At 51.3% G+C, this 16,935-nt stretch overlaps 1 protein-coding gene across 1 annotated transcript in view; it reads right to left on the bottom strand.

Moving 5' to 3' along the window:
- The window catches only part of Tmem132b (transmembrane protein 132B), a 252,724-nt gene extending 242,987 nt beyond the window's left edge, over positions 1-9,737 (bottom strand). Inside the window, exon 1 of the mRNA XM_029533848.1 lies at positions 9,594-9,737. Within this exon, the coding sequence (XP_029389708.1) occupies positions 9,594-9,654 (61 nt within the window). The 5' untranslated portion in view covers positions 9,655-9,737. The remainder of the gene's footprint in view (positions 1-9,593) is intronic.
- Between the last annotated feature and the right edge of the window lie 7,198 nt (positions 9,738-16,935).

The following is a 16,935-nucleotide window of genomic DNA, read 5'->3' as shown; positions in this document are numbered from 1 at the left end:
CAACCATCACAAGGATATTATTAATAGTTACGCCCGTTGATTGAAAGCCAACACTGTGTGTGTCATATCTCATGTTTATTCTTGGTTTGCTTTTTTTTTTTTTTTTTTTTTTTTTTTTTTTTTTTTTTTTTTTGAGACTAGATCTCATATAGCCCAGGCTAGCCTGGAACTTACTATGTAACTGAGGATGACCTTGAACTCCCGAACCTTCTGCCTCCACCTCCAGAGAGCTGGGATTGCAGGTGGACGCCAGCATACATGGCTTCTTGATCTTTTTTTTAATTTTGTGTGTGTGTGTGTGTGTGTGTGTGCGCGTGCACATGCGTGCATGTGCGTGTGCATGTGTGCGCGCACACATGTGGGGGGGGGTGGGTGTGTTTGCCAGAAGAGGGCATCAGTTCCCTGGAACTGAAGTTATAGGCAGTTGAGAGCCATAACACATGAGTACTAGGAGTCAGACTCGGGTCCTCTGCAAGAGCAGCAAGCACTCTTAACCCCTGAGCCATCATGGCTCCAGACGCAGACGCTGGCTTGACTTCACACGCACCATCTTCTCCACATGGCTCTGGGGGATATCTAAAACAGCAAGCCCCAGACACACAGGTGCTCCCTACTCTGCCTCCCCGGTGCTGGGATTACAAGCACACACCACTACACCCACCGTGTCTGTCTGCTTGCTTGCTTGCTTGCTTGCTTGTTGATTTAATGTGACTCCTTAGGGATCAAACTTGGATCCCCAAGTTTGCCAAAGAAGCCCTTTACCAACTGAGTCCCTCTTCCAGCTCACCCAGAGGGGAGAGTATTTATTGAAGAAATCTAATCAGCAAATCTCACAATGCACCCAGGCCTCCACAGCTGCAGCTCCCAGTCGAGTCTTAGCCATCGACTGACTGGTCTATTGCGGTTGCCGCTCGGGGTCTCCTGTCTCCATCCTTCTCACACCTGCCAACCTCACTCATCACCTAAAGGCCTTGTGTGCCTCTGATCCCTGTCACCTCCTTGGCCACATTTCCCATTCTTTTTTTTTTTTTTAACATGTATTTGTCTATTTTTACAATAATGTGTGTGTGCATGCATGTGTGTCTGTGTGTGTGTGTGTGCGCGCATGTGTGTGTATATATGTGTGTGTGTGCATATATATTGTACTGTCTGGTTTTGTGTGTCAACTTGACACAGGCTGGTGTTATCACAGAGAAAGGAGCTTCAGTTGGGGAAATGCCTCCATGAGATCCAGCTGTAGGGCATTTTCTCAATTAGTGATCAAGGGGGAAGGGCCCATTGTGGGTGGTGCCATCTCTGGCCTGGTAGTCTTGGGTTCTATAAGAAAGCAAGCTGAGCAAGCCAGGTGAAGCAAGCCAGTAAGAAACATCCCTCCATGGCCTCTGCATCAGCTCCTGCTTCCTGACCTGCTTGAGTTCTAGTCCTGACCTCCTCTGGTGATGAACAGCAATGTGGAAGTGTAAGCTGAGTAAACCCTTTCCTCCCCAACTTGCTTCTTGGTCATGGTGTTTGTACAGAAATAGAAACTCTGACTAAGACATATACATACATATATCTTTATACAAATGTCTATATACAAATGTATAGACATATGTATATATATATGCATATGCATATATGTGTACACATTTTATATATATACACATAAGCATACATGTGCCATGCTGCATATGTGGAGGTCAGAGGACCTCCTTTGCAGGACTCTGTTCTCTCTTTCCATCCTGTGGGTGCTAAGGCTCAGATACAGGTGTCCCGCTGGCAGCAAGTTCCCTCCCCCCAACCCCAGCCATCTCAACAGCCCTCATCTTAGCCTCTCCTTAGACAGGCCCCCCTCCCCCGGCTTCCTTTCTGCTCTTTGTCCCTGTGCAGTACATTCCCACCTTGGGGCTTCGTATCTCCTGTTCCTTCCCCATGTTCCCTACACAGCCTCTCCTGATCATCTCCTCGGGCCTCGGCTTGAATGCCACTGTTGGAACCCACTGAAGATGACAAGTCTTATCTTTACCCGGCACCCTTGTTTGCAGTGTCCTCGGTAGAACCTCCTATGAGGAAGTCCCGTTCCCCGTTACCAATGGTTTCCCATCTGCTGCCTTCATGCCATAGCCTACCTAGGTCTGTGACTTCAGCCTGGTGTCACTTGTCTCAGGAAAGTGCAATAAAAATGTGTCAGAATTAATAAGGGTGTGCAACCAGGGGTAAGATAGTTAGGAAGAAGGGTGTGAAGAAGATGGTTGCCCAGAGATAGAGATGAACACTGCTCAGAACTTCCCAGTTACTGAATATCCACACGCGTGCGTGCATGCATATGTGCATGTGTGCCTCTCTGTGTGTGTGTGTGTGTGTGTGTGTGTGTGTGTGTGTGTGTGTGTCAAGCTCTTACTGTGTAGCACTTGCTATCCTGAATCTATGTAGTCCGGACTGGGCCTGAATGCCCCCTGCAGGCTGTGATTACAGCTATGAGCTACCCTGCTGAACTTCAGTTCTCTCCATTTCCTGTGGGAACTCCCAAACCTGCTACATGGACAGTACCTACTATTTTTGAAATAGTAGCAACTAGAAGGATAGGTCTGTGGGTCAGATGGCCACCCATAGGTGGCCAGAGGGTCCCAGGAACATCCCCACCACCACCCGAAGCGACCTGGCTCCTTAGCAACCCTAGGAGTGCCCGCAGAGGATGACGTACAGCATGCAAGGACCCCCAGCTGGAGGATAGGAGCCCAGAGCTGACTCTGGGTACCAATACTCACAAGCCATCCTTCCCCAGCTCAGAGACTGGGCCAGCCACCAGAGTGAGTTCCCGGTTGGTTAATTAGGCTAAAGCTACGAGACTCCCAGCTTCCCAGTGAGGCTCACACGCCATCACCCTCAGTCATAAACTTTGGTGAGCCTGACGAGATCCATCTTGGGGGCACAGAGCATAGGGAGAGGAGAGGGCATCCATCAGCCAAGACGTCTGGCATCAAGGAAGAGGTTTGGTTCAAGCACCCCAAATGCAGAACCAGGTAGCTGGGCAGAGAGAAGGCATGGGAATTTGTGTGGGCGATGCAGAATCAAGCAATGGAGAGATAACACAAGTTCTCTCAACCTTGCCCTGTGCCGCTAAGCAGGTATTTCTCTCTCCCTCCATTTGCTGTTTGATTCTGAGACTGACAGCCCCTCTATCCCCTGTCACATTCCAAGTGCCCAGTGATGATGAATATGTGATTGTTGGATGAGGAGTGAGCGTGTGAGTGAGCAGACACAGTATAGGGGTCCCCGTGTCATCGCAGACACCCTGCAGAGAGATGCAAGAGGGCCCCCCCATTCCCCTGCCTGAGACTCTTCTCCAGGAGTCGGTCCTTTCTGGTAATTTGGGTCTCAGGCAAAAATAAACAAAAGATCTGTTGCCTCTCTAAACACAGGACTGCAACTGTCAAAGGGCAAATATACATAAATAAACAAGTAAACCAACAAACAAATAGCTGGAAGTATCTCAGAAAGAGAGAGAGAGCATGAACAGATGCCAGCGAGATGACTAAAAGAACTTCCTGCAAAGCCTAAAGTCTTGAATTCAACCCCAGAGCCTCATATGGTAGAAGGAAAAAAACCTCCAAGTTGTCCTCTGACCTCCACACAAGCACTGTAGCATCACACATGATAGATGGGTAGATTAGATGATAGATAGATAGATAGATAGATAGACAGACAGACAGACAGACAGATAGATGATAGATAGATAGATAGATAGACAGACAGACAGATAGATGATAGATAGATAGATAGATAGATAGATGATAGATAGATAGATAGATGATAGATAGATAGATAGATAGATGATAGATAGATAGATAGATGATAGATAGATAGATAAGATAATACATGGATAAATAAAAGATAAAATATACAAAATATAAGAAAGAAATTGTTATTTGCTTATCGAGGCTTATTTTTTTTACCTTTTGTGTGTATGAGTGTTTCGCCTACATATGCATCTGTGCACTACATACATACTTGGTGCCCAAAGAGGTGGTGGGTGAGCCTCAGGGTGGATGCTAGGAATCAAACCCAGGTTTGTTTTCAACAAGTCCCCTTAAGCACTGAGCCAACCTCCAGTCCCAATTTATATTATATACATATATATATATATATATATACATATATAAAATTTATATTATATATATAATTTATATTATATATATATATATATATAGAGAGAGAGAGAGAGAGAGAGAGAGAGAGAGAGAGAGAAAGGTAGGTAGGTAGATAGATAGATAGACAGACAGACAGACAGACAGACAGATAGATACACATATGAATGTCTTGCCTGCATGCATGTCTGTACATCACACATGTGCCTGGCTGGACAGCCATTGAACCCCACAGATCCTTCTGTCCCCATATCCCCAATGTTGGGATACGAGAGCATGCACCACTACACCTGGCTTTTTGATATGAGTCCTGAGGAACTCACTCAGGTCTCATGCCTAAAAGCCAAGAAGATGACCAATTTAGCCTTCTGTCCAGCTCCTCAATTCTGACGGGTTTTATTGTCTGAGTCAGGATCTTACCGTAGACCTCTGGCTAACCCGGAACTCACCACGTTGTGGACCTTGCTGATCACCAACTCGCAAAGATCCACCTGTCTCCGCCTCCTGTGTGCTGGGATTAAAGGCCTGCACCTCCCCACCTATCAGCACCTGTGTTTAAAATTCTCTTTTTAAGTGGCATGTATTCACTGGACATAGTAACAGCTTTCACAGACATTCACAGATAAATGCACCTGCCCTGTGGCCACACTCACGTACCCTCTCCTTTCTCCCCTCCCCTCCCAGCATTCCCTGGAGCATCCCTGTTCTCTCCATATCCCATGTCCATGTATGATATGACTCTCTATATAAAATCCAAGGTCTACAAATGAGAGAAAATATGTGCTCGCTCTCTCTCTCTCTCTCTCTCTGAATCTGGCTTACTTCACTTACTGGGATTTTTTTTTCCATATAAGGAAGGGGGGAAGACTGTCATGCCAGATGTCCCCCAAATGTGACCAGCACCTCCTCAGGTAGGTCTTCCTCGCCCGCTCTGTCTTCCCAGATACCTGACTCCTCTGTAACCAGGCAGCAGGAGCTTCCACTGGGCAGACTTAAGAAAAGACAAGTTTCTCCCTAGTAGAATAGCTCATGAGAGACATGGGTTTCCCTTCAGGAAGAGACGCAACCCTAAGTTCCTGGGTCCAAACAAGTACCAAAGCCCCCCCCCAACCCCCGCCAAAAAAAAAGAAGAAGAAGAAGAACAGCAAGATTGTTTAGAGGTAAAAGTGCTTGCTGTACAAGCCAGGGAACCTGAGTTCGAGCCCCAGAAATCACATAAAAGTGGAAAGAGAGAACCAACTCTCTCAAGCTGTCCTCTGACCTTCACATGGACACCACAGTAGCCTATGGCTATACACACATCGTCACTTAAAAAAGAAATAAATTATCCTGAAACGAGCGTCCATATAGAGATCATAGTGGCTAAGAGAAACTCTGAGAATGCAAACGCTGCTTCTTCGCACCTCTGTGCCTCTCCCCAGCCTCGGTTTCCTCATCTGTAAAATGTGCCAATTGTTGCAAATGCGTGAATCTACATCTAGAAAAAGGCTCAGAATAACTCACAGGCAGATCCAGCCTACGATGTCACTACTGACTCTGGAATACCTTTCCAGAGGGAGAACCAGAGGATCGAGAGGTGGCTGTCAGTAAGGTGCTTGCTGGCAAGCATGCAGTCCTGAATTCAATCCCCAACACCCATCTAAAAGCCAACACCACTGGGGAGGCAGACTGGAAGATCCCTTGGGCTCATTGGCCAGACAGCCTAGACTAATTGGTAAACTCCGGGTCCACTGAGAGGTCTCAAAAGGCAAGGTAGAGTGTCGTTGCGGAAGGCACCTGATATTACCCTTTGACCTCCATATGCATACACACGAAGGGGGAAAGGGCAGAGAATGAGACCACAAACGGGCACAGAGGGTAGAGGTGTGTGTTCCTGCCAATATCTTGTTTTGTTTTGTTTTTAAGTATCATTTGGGAGGGTGCACGTACCATGGCACACAGAAGGAAGTGACATTTGCCTAGCCTTCCCTGTAAGTAGCCTTACCCATAGACTTAAGCAGAGGCCCCGCCCACCTGCAGGGGAGCATGCTCCCAGAACCTGACAAAAAGACCTTGGCCCCAGAGCCCTGATGATTCCCGCCAGCGTCAGCATTAGCGCCCTTCTGACTCTGTATCTCTCGGGTTCCTACTTAGGCCATGGCAAAGGGCTGTCACTGTCATAACCTGAGACTCCTTAAGTGGAAAACCTTCTACCCAGCCAAACCCTATGTGTGAGGTCCAGGGCAAGCCAGGCTTTAATCCCAGCACTGGGGAGGCAGAGGCAGGCGGATCTCTGGTCTACAGAGTGAATTCAAGCCCAGCCTGGTCTATAGAGGTTCCAGGACAGCCAGAGCTACATAGTGAGATCCTGTATCAACATATGCGCGCACACGTGCGCGCGCACACACACACACAGAGAAAGAGAGAGAGAGAGAGAGAGAGAGAGAGAGAGAGAGAGAGAGAGAGAGAGAGAGAGTCCAGGACAATGGGTTGAGAAGACAGAGCTTTAGCCAGTGGACAGGAGTCCCAGTTTGACAGAAATTCACACCCTCTGGCTGGCCTCAACCTCCGACCTGCAGCAGGGCTGTGCTCAGAGGCGCCCATCTGCTCTGGACCACTTTCTCCAAAGAGCTGCGGGTGGCACCTAAGCCCCTCCTCCTCCTCCTCCTCCTCCTCCTCCTCCTCCTCCTCACGGGCCTGTGGAGAAACGGACTCTCTCCATCCCCCCTTTCAAATTGAAATCCAGGAGAGTACAGGCTACCCAGAACCAGGGGCTCTCTGGGAAGGAAACCCTTGAGAAGTTTACTGCCTGAGACCACCCTCCCAGACTCCAAGCCAGTAAAGAAGGGACTCCTTTTTGTCCTCCGGATCATGGCAACCGCCCCGCTCTTTGTTGGCTCCATTCACCAAAGCAGAGCTCCTGAGGAAGCCCCCACGTCTCCCGGTTCTGGCCATTGGCTGTAGGAGGGGTGCCAGATGATTTACTCTGGGAAGGTCCCCAGTGCCATTAAATCACTGGAGGCTGCGACGGAATTAGCTTTTTTTTTCCCCCCCACACCACGGGGCCATCCCTTCCCAAGACGGTGGTGTAATGAGGAACAAATAGACCACTACACGGGGCCAAGCAGGACTAAGCCCTGTGACTTGCAAGGCAACAGCGCCGTCCCTATAATTGCAAACTTGTCACTAGCAAGGCTGGGGGTGGGGGAGGGGCAGGGGGAGGGAAGGTGGGGACCCCTACCTACCCCATTCCACAGACACCCTCTCCAAACAAAAGCATCAAGGGTCAGCAAAGCAAGGCTTGTCAATTTCCCCCAGGGGACAGTAGTCTGTCGCTGCGTCACTAACTTCCAAAGCTACAGCATGAACAAACACGGTTTGAATGATGGGGCCCCCTAGTCGCTAAGCCTGAGGACTGGTGCTGACTCCAATCAAGTGCAATTCCGTATGCTTCAGCCCTCACGAAGCTCCAAGAAGTCCGCCCACCTCTCTCCTTCCCGGGGTAGCTGCCCACGCAGGAAGAGGGCACAGGCAACAGAACGTGTGCTATAGGCGCGCCTCCGTACAGCTGAACTCTTCCAAACCCCACTTCCAGGGTCTCAGCCACTCAGTCTAAGTTTGGTCCAGAAACGATCTAGAAAATGCAGCCAGTTCTAGATGAAGCTGGTTAACTCCCAACCAACCAACCAACCAAGTGTAGGCAGCTCTTTCAGAAACATCACCCTTGTTTTGGAGCTAAATATAGACTTAGCAAACTGTGTTTCTCTTTATGTCCCTGGTGGGAACCGGTGGAAGGCATGGGCAACCGAGGACCCAAAGTATGGCAAGCTCTGCAGCCAGGGGCTCCGCTGACACCTCCTCGGAGGGCCGGGAATGAGTGCCCAGGGGTGGCACATCCTCTCTTCTACCACAAGCCTCCCAGAGCCATCCACGCACAGGCTCTTCTGTAGCTGGGTGGGGCTGGACAGGGTGAGGGGACTCGTTCTGGCACAAGGCAAGAGACAGGCAGCTTCCTCCTTCAAGGTTGCCCAGAATGGCTTTTTGAACACAGCCTTGTGAACGCTGACCCCCCGTAGAGAGAGAAAATAGCCAGGACACTGTAATTTGCAAGTCCGAGGGACTGTGCACTTTGGCAACCGCGTCTCAGAGCTTCCGCTCTGAGGAAAGGGCCTAGACCCCCGTCAGTGCCCCCTCTCCAGCACGCAGCGGAGTTCCAAGAGCTAAGCAGCTCGAGGTTGCTCATTAAAGGCGCCAAGGAAGAGCCCTCCACTTGAAGACCAGAGCCGTCCTCCAGAGATGCAACCAAAGCCCAAGGCTGGCCACCCTCTCTCCAAGGGGAAAGTCTTAGTAAATATTTGGGGTCACTTGAGGTCATCTGGAAGGAAGGCAATATTTACTTTTGCCTATGCACAGTCATCCTTCCAAACAAGTTGGCATCCAGGCTTACTCCTAAGTGCGACCTCACCCAGGCAGTCGGAGCTGCAAAGTTGAGGGTGCATTTTTCCTTCCGCGTTCTGGGTATCTGTACGGTCGGTTTTTTGTTTTAAGGAATGGGAAGCGATGCTCTCAGTCTAAAGCTACCTGCTCCCAAAACGTGGGCTTTAAAGGTCTGGAGAACACAGCCCTCATACGCACATGAACAGGGCTCGTGACTGTCGCTTCTTCTCAGCCTTTGGGATTGTCTCCACTTGCCTGGGGTGGGGGAGGGGGTACTGTCATTTTAGGATAAGCTTCCTCTACAACCAACACATAGCAACACCGAGGTGGCTGAACCTCGCCAACTCCAGCCCAGGCTGCAAACAGCATATACCTGGCTATTCTGACTTCCCCCATTCGCGGGGTTTAGGCGACAGCTGCGCAGGTGCCAGCCTGGAGCCAGACTCCCCGAACGCCGGGCAGGGGCTCTGAACACCTTCACGTTAGACATCACTAGGTGCCTGCACGGACCACGCTCCCGGGTCCTGCTAGACCACGTATGGGTCAGGGTGCTGGGACGACCCGCGCTTCCAGAGGGTGAGCGGCAGGGTCACCTGGCTGCCTGCGGAAGCTACTTTGGGAGACAGCGGGAGCCACTTGGGGGAGCGGGTAGCTTTGGGAGGCTGGAGACAGGGGGCAACCAGGCGCGGGAAGGACTGCAGCCAAGCCAGACATTGCCAGCCGGGACGACCTCCAGGCCCCGCAGGTGTCCAGACAACAGGACAGCAATCCACGGACGCTGGGCCACTACACATCCAGCAGACCCCGGGGCCCGGGTGCCGGGAAGCGTAAGGAGGGGAATTTCGGGGAGCCCTGCCTGTGGCTCCCGGAGCCCCAAAAGGATGCAAAGGACAGCTTGGACTGGAAAGGAGGCAAAGGGGACGCGCGCGGGGTTTGGGCCGCCCGGGGCACCCCAGACCCGCCAAGAGCAGGAGGCGGCGGCCGCCCGGGACTTGGGACCCAGGCAGCAACTTTGCGCGCGGGGTCGGGGAGGGGACGCGGCCGCGTTACCTGCGCAGCGGAGCGCGCTCAGCGCCAGCAGCAGCCCGAGCGACGCGGCCGGGGCCCGCATGGTCCTCCGGGGAGCCGGCGCCGGGCTCCGCTCGCTCCTGCGCCGCCGCCTCCCGCACCTCTCAGCTCCGCGCTCGGCCGCCAGCTGCAGACGGCGCCCGGGCTCAGCGCGCACCCGCCCTGCACTTGGCCGGAGTTGCGCGGCCCCCGCCGGCGCCGCGGCTCCTGCGCCCCAGCGCGCGTCCCATCCCGCCGCCGCCTCGGCCAGCGCCAGCTGCCGGCCGCCCCTCCAGCCAGCGCGAGAGTGAGAGCCGAGCAGGGAGGAGGGGAGGGAGGAGGGAGGAGGAGGGGAGCAGCCAGGAGGGAGGAGGAGGGAGGAGGACAGGAAAGGAGGAGGAGGGAGAAGGGGAAGGGAGGAGGGAGGAGGAGGTAAAGGAGGAGGAGGAATGGGGCTAGAAGAGGGAGGAGGATGGAGTTAGGGAAGGAAGGAGATGAAAGGAGGAAGGGAGGAGGGAAGAAGAGGAACAGGGAAGAGAGGAAGAGAGAGGAGGAACATACCCAGAGATGTTAAAGAATAAAGAGGAGGCAGGGAGGTGTCCTTCCCTCCCCCCCAGCACCCCCCTCCCCGGGCCAAGACACCAGGCGGCCACCCAGCGGTTAAGCGTCAGAATGTGTCACTCACTCCCAGGGGAGGGCACAGAGCCGCCAAGGCCTGTGGAGACCCGAATAGGTAGACCCGAATAGGCAGGGACAGAGAGAGCGTTTAGAGTGCGGAGCGGGTTCCCAGGGAGTGTTGGGAGGAAGCGCAACGCTGGGCGTCCCCGGGGTTTAGATGGCAAGCAAGCTACCGAAGAGCCCGCAGAGGAGGCATCTGTGAGGGATAGATTGCTGAACTCAGACTAGGGCACGTGATGGATGTGGTGTGGCCTGAGGGCCCCGCAAGAGCGTCTGTCTGCCAGCTTCGGGGCAGATCAGAGCGCGCTCTTTCTGTGCTAAGGAGTGGGGAGAGGAGGCACGACTCCCCCACCAAGGCAGGTCGTCCGATCTGTCCACGAGGTGGGCCGGGCTTCAGCCAGGCGTGGAAAGAGAGTCCCAGCTTACAGGGACCAAGAAACTACAGTCCAGCTGAATGTACAGCCTAGTCCAGGCGACAGGTTGAAACAGGGAAGCTCCGAGGCGCTTCTCTGAGAGAGGCCCTGGAAGTTCTTTCCACCAGGTTGCAAAGCCAGAGGCTGTGTTATCTAAGCTCCTGAATTAGAGTCTGGGTTCTGCTCAACCTGCCACCAGTTTCTGGTGTCCTGGCTTGGTGTGGGAAAAAAATGGGTCAGACCTCAAATCGGTCAACCGGGGTGATGCAGACCGCAGCCCAGCATCCTTAGCTGAGAACCCAGCTCTGTCTGTACAACCCAGGGCAGGCAAAACTCATAAAGCCTCCAAAGAGCCTCAGTTTCCCAAACTGAGACATAAAGTCATGGCAGCCTCTAGCTGATATTCCCAGGAATGCACACGGGAAACCCCTGACCTGATCCTCCAAGGATAACACCCTTGCTCGCTGCAGCCATTATCACCCGGTGTCTGATATGCCTCCATGGGCGAGCATCAGAACACTCTAGCCTTTCCAGCTGGTGAGGGGGCTGGCAGACCTACTTCATTATTACGGACTCATTAGCCCAGGCAGCTCCAGGCTCTTCCACGATTAAAAAAGAAGAAGAAGGTGCAGGACCAGGTGAGTTACCAAGAGCAAATTCGGCTCTGCCTGCAGCTCTCTTTCTTAAGGAATCCCATCTTTGCCACGCTCCTGGCAAAGGCATCAATGGGTGGACAGTGGGTTCTGGGTTTCTCCTTCGGTTCGGAGGGTCCGTGTGTCCCCTCTCCGTGAGTATGACTGTGGGAGATGCTGCCCAAGCCTCAGGATGCCGCTCCAGTCACCTCTTCCACACACACACACACCCTTCATTTACTAGAGAATGAGCTGTTGCACCTACTGTGTGCGAGGCCTGGACTGGATAGTGATGACTCAAGAAGTAAACACAGCAGGTCCGCCACTCTTGGGGAACCGGGAGTGAACAGCAGCCCCGTGATAGAGATAGCGCAGCCTGCAGCTGGAGCCAGAGGGAGGTCTGGGTGTATTGGACCAGGTCATCAAGACCTAGGATGGGGCTGGCGAGATGGCTCAGTGGGTAAGAGCACTGACTGCTCTTTGGAAGGTCCTGAGTTCAAATCCCAGCAACCACATGGTGGCTCACAACCACCTGTAATGAGATCTGATGCCCTCTTCTGGTGCATCTGAAGTCAGCTACAGTGTAATTATATATAATAATAAATAAATCTTAAAAAAAAAAAAAAAAAAGAGCTAGGATCTGTGATCAGAGGGGATTCTATGGCTTCCTTGGTAGGGGCATAGTACATGGAAGGCAGGCCACAAGCCAAGATCCATAAAACCCCAAGTGTGATGGAAGGAAGGCATGGGTTACCTTCCCCCCACCTCACACACACACACACACACACACACACACACACACACACACACACACACACGCCCGTTCAGAGGTTCCCTCATCTCATCTCAGAGAACCTCTAGAGCTGGGGCTAGAGTGTGCGCCCCAGCTGACCCTTGCTGGTGATGATGTAAGACCACAGAGGAAGGAGGGGTCTGTTTTGTGGAACGGTGGACGGGGAGAAGGCAGGTTAGTTGCGGTGTGTGACTCTTTCTGAGCCTCCCTGCTGTGGCCCGTGCCTTCACTGGGTGAGGATTTGTGCCTGTGAACCAAGCCTGTGTTTCTGATAGTATTTATGGAAATTCTAAGCAGAGGGGAACCCTTCCGTGATCTGAAGGGCCCGGAAGAGCTGAGGCGCTGACGGTATAACCAGGAGACCCTGTAGCTCCCTCAGCAAATGCAACTTCTCATCCCTGCTCAACCTGGAATCCCCAGGTCTCACCTGGCCTGGGGAGTTATCAGGCAGGACTCCCAAGGTTCTATACATACACAAAGAAGCTGAGGCCGGAAATGCCTCTCCCCCTGGTTCTGTAGTGTGGTAAGAGAGATCTAACCTGAGGTTAGGGGCTCTGACCACCCTGAATAGCAGGTGGCTGTCCTCTTCAGACCCTCCCAGGCCTGGCCTCTAAAGCCCTGCCCAGGTGCCTCTGGGCTTCGGACAAAGAGCAACATTACCATCTTGTGGCCAAAGCTGGTAGTACATCCCGAGGTGGTGCAGGTCTTTGCCCCAGAGAATCAGGAAAGGCTTGGGGCCAGAGGCTCTCCTGAAATAGAAGTCCATCTAACTTAAAGAGTGCGCTAGCAGCCGGGACAATCCCAGCACTCAGGAGGCAGAGGCAGGCGGATTTCTGAGTTCGAGACCAGCCGGGTCTGCAAAGTGATTTCCAGGACAGCCAGGGCTATGCAGAGAAACCCTGTCTCAAAAAAATAAAAACAAAAACAAACAAACAAACAAAAAGAGTGCGCCAGCGCTAAGAGTCAGATATTTCAAGATTCCCATTATGTGACGAGTGGACTTCTGATAGAGAAGCCCCTCTTTCTGAGGTGTTCAAACTGCTGATCCTCCTGCCTCCTCCAAGGTGCTAGGATGACAGACAGCCTTGTGCCAACAGGTGTATGTAGCGGGGATCGAACCCAGAGCTTTGTGTATGCTAGGCCAGCACTCTACCCACTGAGCCACATTCCCAGCCTCCTTCCTCATTTTATTCTTCTACAGAGCACTTGTTACCACTCGGGCTTTCCCCATTGGAATACAACCTTCTATCCATCCCCAATAGCTGGGTCCCTGGCTAGACGATGCACCAGGCTTGACACAAGGAACCCCAAGTGCAAATCCGGGGAGGAAGGAGGGAAGGAAGAAGGAAATGAAACTCAGGGCTGGAGATCAGGTTAACAAGATGCCAGAAGTCCCCATAAGCCTGTGACTTGAGACCAGAAGGGAGGGAGAGCAAGAGATCTCAGCAGGAAAGGACACTCGCCCCACACACCTGACTTCAGTCCTGGGAATCCACAACAGAAGGAGAGAGTTGACTGCCACACGTGTGCTCTGTTACATATAAAGCGCCACCATTCCCACTTCACAGTCATGCACAACAATCGCTTTTTAAAAACCAAAATAGGTCTCACTATGTAGTCCTGGAACTCACTATGTAGACCAGACGAATCTCAAACTCACAGAGCTTCACCTGCCTCTGCCTCCAAAGTGCCAGAGTTAAAGCTGTGAGATATGTGTGTGTGTGTGTGTGTGTGTGTGTACACATAATGATATATAGTTTATAACATAAGCATATAATATATAGTTTCTAATGTATAATATATGACATATTATATAATACATATAAATTTTATATTATATAAATATATGTCATATATATGATGAGATTGAAGCCCATGTAAAGGCCACATAAAAGAGCAATGAGTTCCACACAAAGAGCTGCCCAGTAGGGGAGAGGTGCTTAATCAGAAAACCCCTTGTGGCCCCTCCACTGATTCCTATGGGGAGAGACTGACCCCTAGGTGCTCCGGAGCAGGAGCAGGAGGTGTATAAGAAAGAATAGGTCAAGAGCTAGGAGAGATGGCTCAGAGGTTGAGTAGAGGGTCTGCTCTTCCTAAAGGACCCGAATTCGATTCCCAGTACCCACATGGCAGCTCACAACCATCAGTTCCAGGGGTTCCAATGTCCTCTGCTGGTCTCTGAGGGCATTGCACACATGTGGCACACAGACATACGTGCAGAGAAAACACCCATACATGTAAAACAATGGTCATTAAAACCATAATTCAGCCAGACGTGATGGCACACGCCTTTAATCCCAGCACTTGGGAGGTAGAGGCAGGTGGATTTCTGAGTTCGAAACCAGCCTGGTCTACAGAGTGAGTTCCAGGACAGCCAGGGCTATACAGAGAAACCCTGTCTCGAAACAAGAGAGAAAGAGAGAGAGAGAGAGAGAGAGAGAGAGAGAGAGAGAGAGAGAGAGAGAGAGAGAGCTGTGAAGACACCACCTGGTTGGGACTTCAGGACAATTTTAAGTAAAAAATGTACTAGCAAAAAAGATAAAGCTGATAGTCGCAGGCAAAGCCAGAGCATTCGCACACTCTCTAGGTGACAGAGCCTCACATTGCCCACCTGGACCACTGGGATGGGTTCAGTCAGCAGCTCTTGGGGACAACCACTCAAATGTAAAACTAAAGGAAGGCTTTGCCCCTCAACTGAATGAGAGAGGTGAGGGCCCTTCTGGCCACTTGCTGACTGAGGGGGTGATGGGAGGGGCTTCGGTAACCACTTATGTCAGTGCCTGCCAGCAGCAACTACCGGTGGAAGAAAGAAAAACACTTTTCCAGAAACAGTTTTAGCCACCATGTCATCAGCAGCCAGGCCGATCCCACACAGACCATCCTCAGAGAGGATACGCTGTGGCGCTTAAACTCTGCTGCTCCATCAGGCATCCTTGACTTGCAGTCAGAAGCAGCCTGGATGATAGATGTTGGTTCTGGGAGAGCCCCGAATGGACAGAGTCAGTAGTCAGTCAGTCATGCATATTTAGCTCTCAACAGAACAACTTGAATAATGTATGTCAAAAAGTAGAAGAAACACACACACACACACACATACACATACATACATACACACACACACATACACACACACACACACACACACACACACACACACATGCAAAATGCTTTTCCTATGCTGGCTTTTTGAGGATTAAGTAGTTTTCCAAATCCCGTGTTCCTGACACAGACTCAAGACATAGGTACTGAGATAACAAAACCTTGGCCCCAAGAGATGACTTGGGGTGTCTTTGTGTGCATTCTATACCCCTCCCCCCACGCTCTCTACCCACCCCTGTGACAGTTTGTAGATGCTTGGGCCAGGGAGTGGCACTATTAGGAGGTGTGGCCTTGTTGGAGTAGGTGTGTCACGTGGGTGTGGGCTTTAAGACCCTCATCCTAGACGCACTGAAGCCAGTCTTCTCCTAGCAGCCTTCAGATGGAGATGTAGAACTCTCAGCTCCTCCTGCACCATGCCTGCCTGGATGCTGCCATGCTCCTGCCTTGGTGATAATGGACTGAACCTCTGAACCTGTAAGCCAGCCCCAATTAAATGTTGTCCTTATAAGATTTGCCTTGGTTATGGTGTCTTTCACAGCAGTAAAACCCTAATAACTAAGACAACCCCTCAGTGAGAGTGTCATGTGATGGCATTGTCACGAGACTGCATTGCTTCTCCGAGTATTCTATATTGAAAGCATCTCTCATGCTGTCTAACAATGTTTCTCTGTGTGACAGTTTGAAAGATGCACATGGCCCTGCCCTTAGAATAGTCCTTGTTTAATTCCATCGGTTTCCCTGAGGAAAAAAACTGAGGGGCCCCCTGCATTTCACTGGGGGTGGGGCGGGGACAAAGGTTTGAGGCTGGAGTGTGGCTCAGAAGTGGAGCAAGTTCCATCCTCAGCATTGCAGAGGAAGGAAGGGGAAAGAAGGAAAGAAGGGGGCTGGAGAGACGGCTCCGCTGGTAAGAGCATTTGTTATGCAACCCTGAAGCATTGAGTTTGAACCCTGGCACTTGTGTGAAAAAACCAGATGTGGCCACTAGCACCCAGAACCCTTGAACTATGGGGACAAGACAGCTGGATACATCACCCAAAACGGAGTGTGAGGGACCCCGTTTCGAGGCTTTAAGGTGGGAAGGGGGAGAGCACACACTTGATGTTCTGTTTCAGTCTCTGAGCATCATGCAAAGACAGGAGGAGAGAGAGAGAGAGAGAGAGAGAGAGAGAGAGAGAGAGAGGAAGGAGGAGGAGGAGGCAGAAAAGGGATGCACCCTTAAATCCACACTGTGGAAGGAGGAGTCAGAGGTTGTCTAGTACAGGCCTCTTTATAAAACACATTCAAATCCCCACCCTTTAGTGGCGGTGGCCAGTGGCCTCGGAGCTAATTAACAGCTCCAAACCCAGCCTTCTCTGCTTCCTTGAAGTTTTGCCTGCGAATCTTAGCCTTTAACGGCAGAGTGATGGCTCCAGCCCCTTCAGTTCCTTGATTCCGTTTTAATGCTCTGTGTCCCATTTGCTCAATAAATGGAATCCGCCGACAGAATTAGCTCCTTACCCACCCCAAATCTGTAAATATTGAGATGTTTACAATGAAATGTACATGTTTTGGGAGATCATTGCCACCGCCTTTTATATATATATTTACTTAATTTACATGTAGGAGTGTGTGACTGTATGTATGTACATCACATGTGATGCAGTACCGGTAAAGGCCAGAAGGTGGCAGCAAGACCCCTGGAGCTGAGGCCACAGACTGTTAGAATACACTTTTTTTTTTTTTTTTTTTTT

This window comes from Mus pahari, chromosome 23 (genome assembly GCF_900095145.1).
Source record: "Mus pahari chromosome 23, PAHARI_EIJ_v1.1, whole genome shotgun sequence".
NCBI lineage: Eukaryota > Metazoa > Chordata > Mammalia > Rodentia > Muridae > Mus > Mus pahari.
Note: the sequence above shows the minus strand (reverse complement) of the source record. Positions and strands in the feature narration are given on the sequence as shown.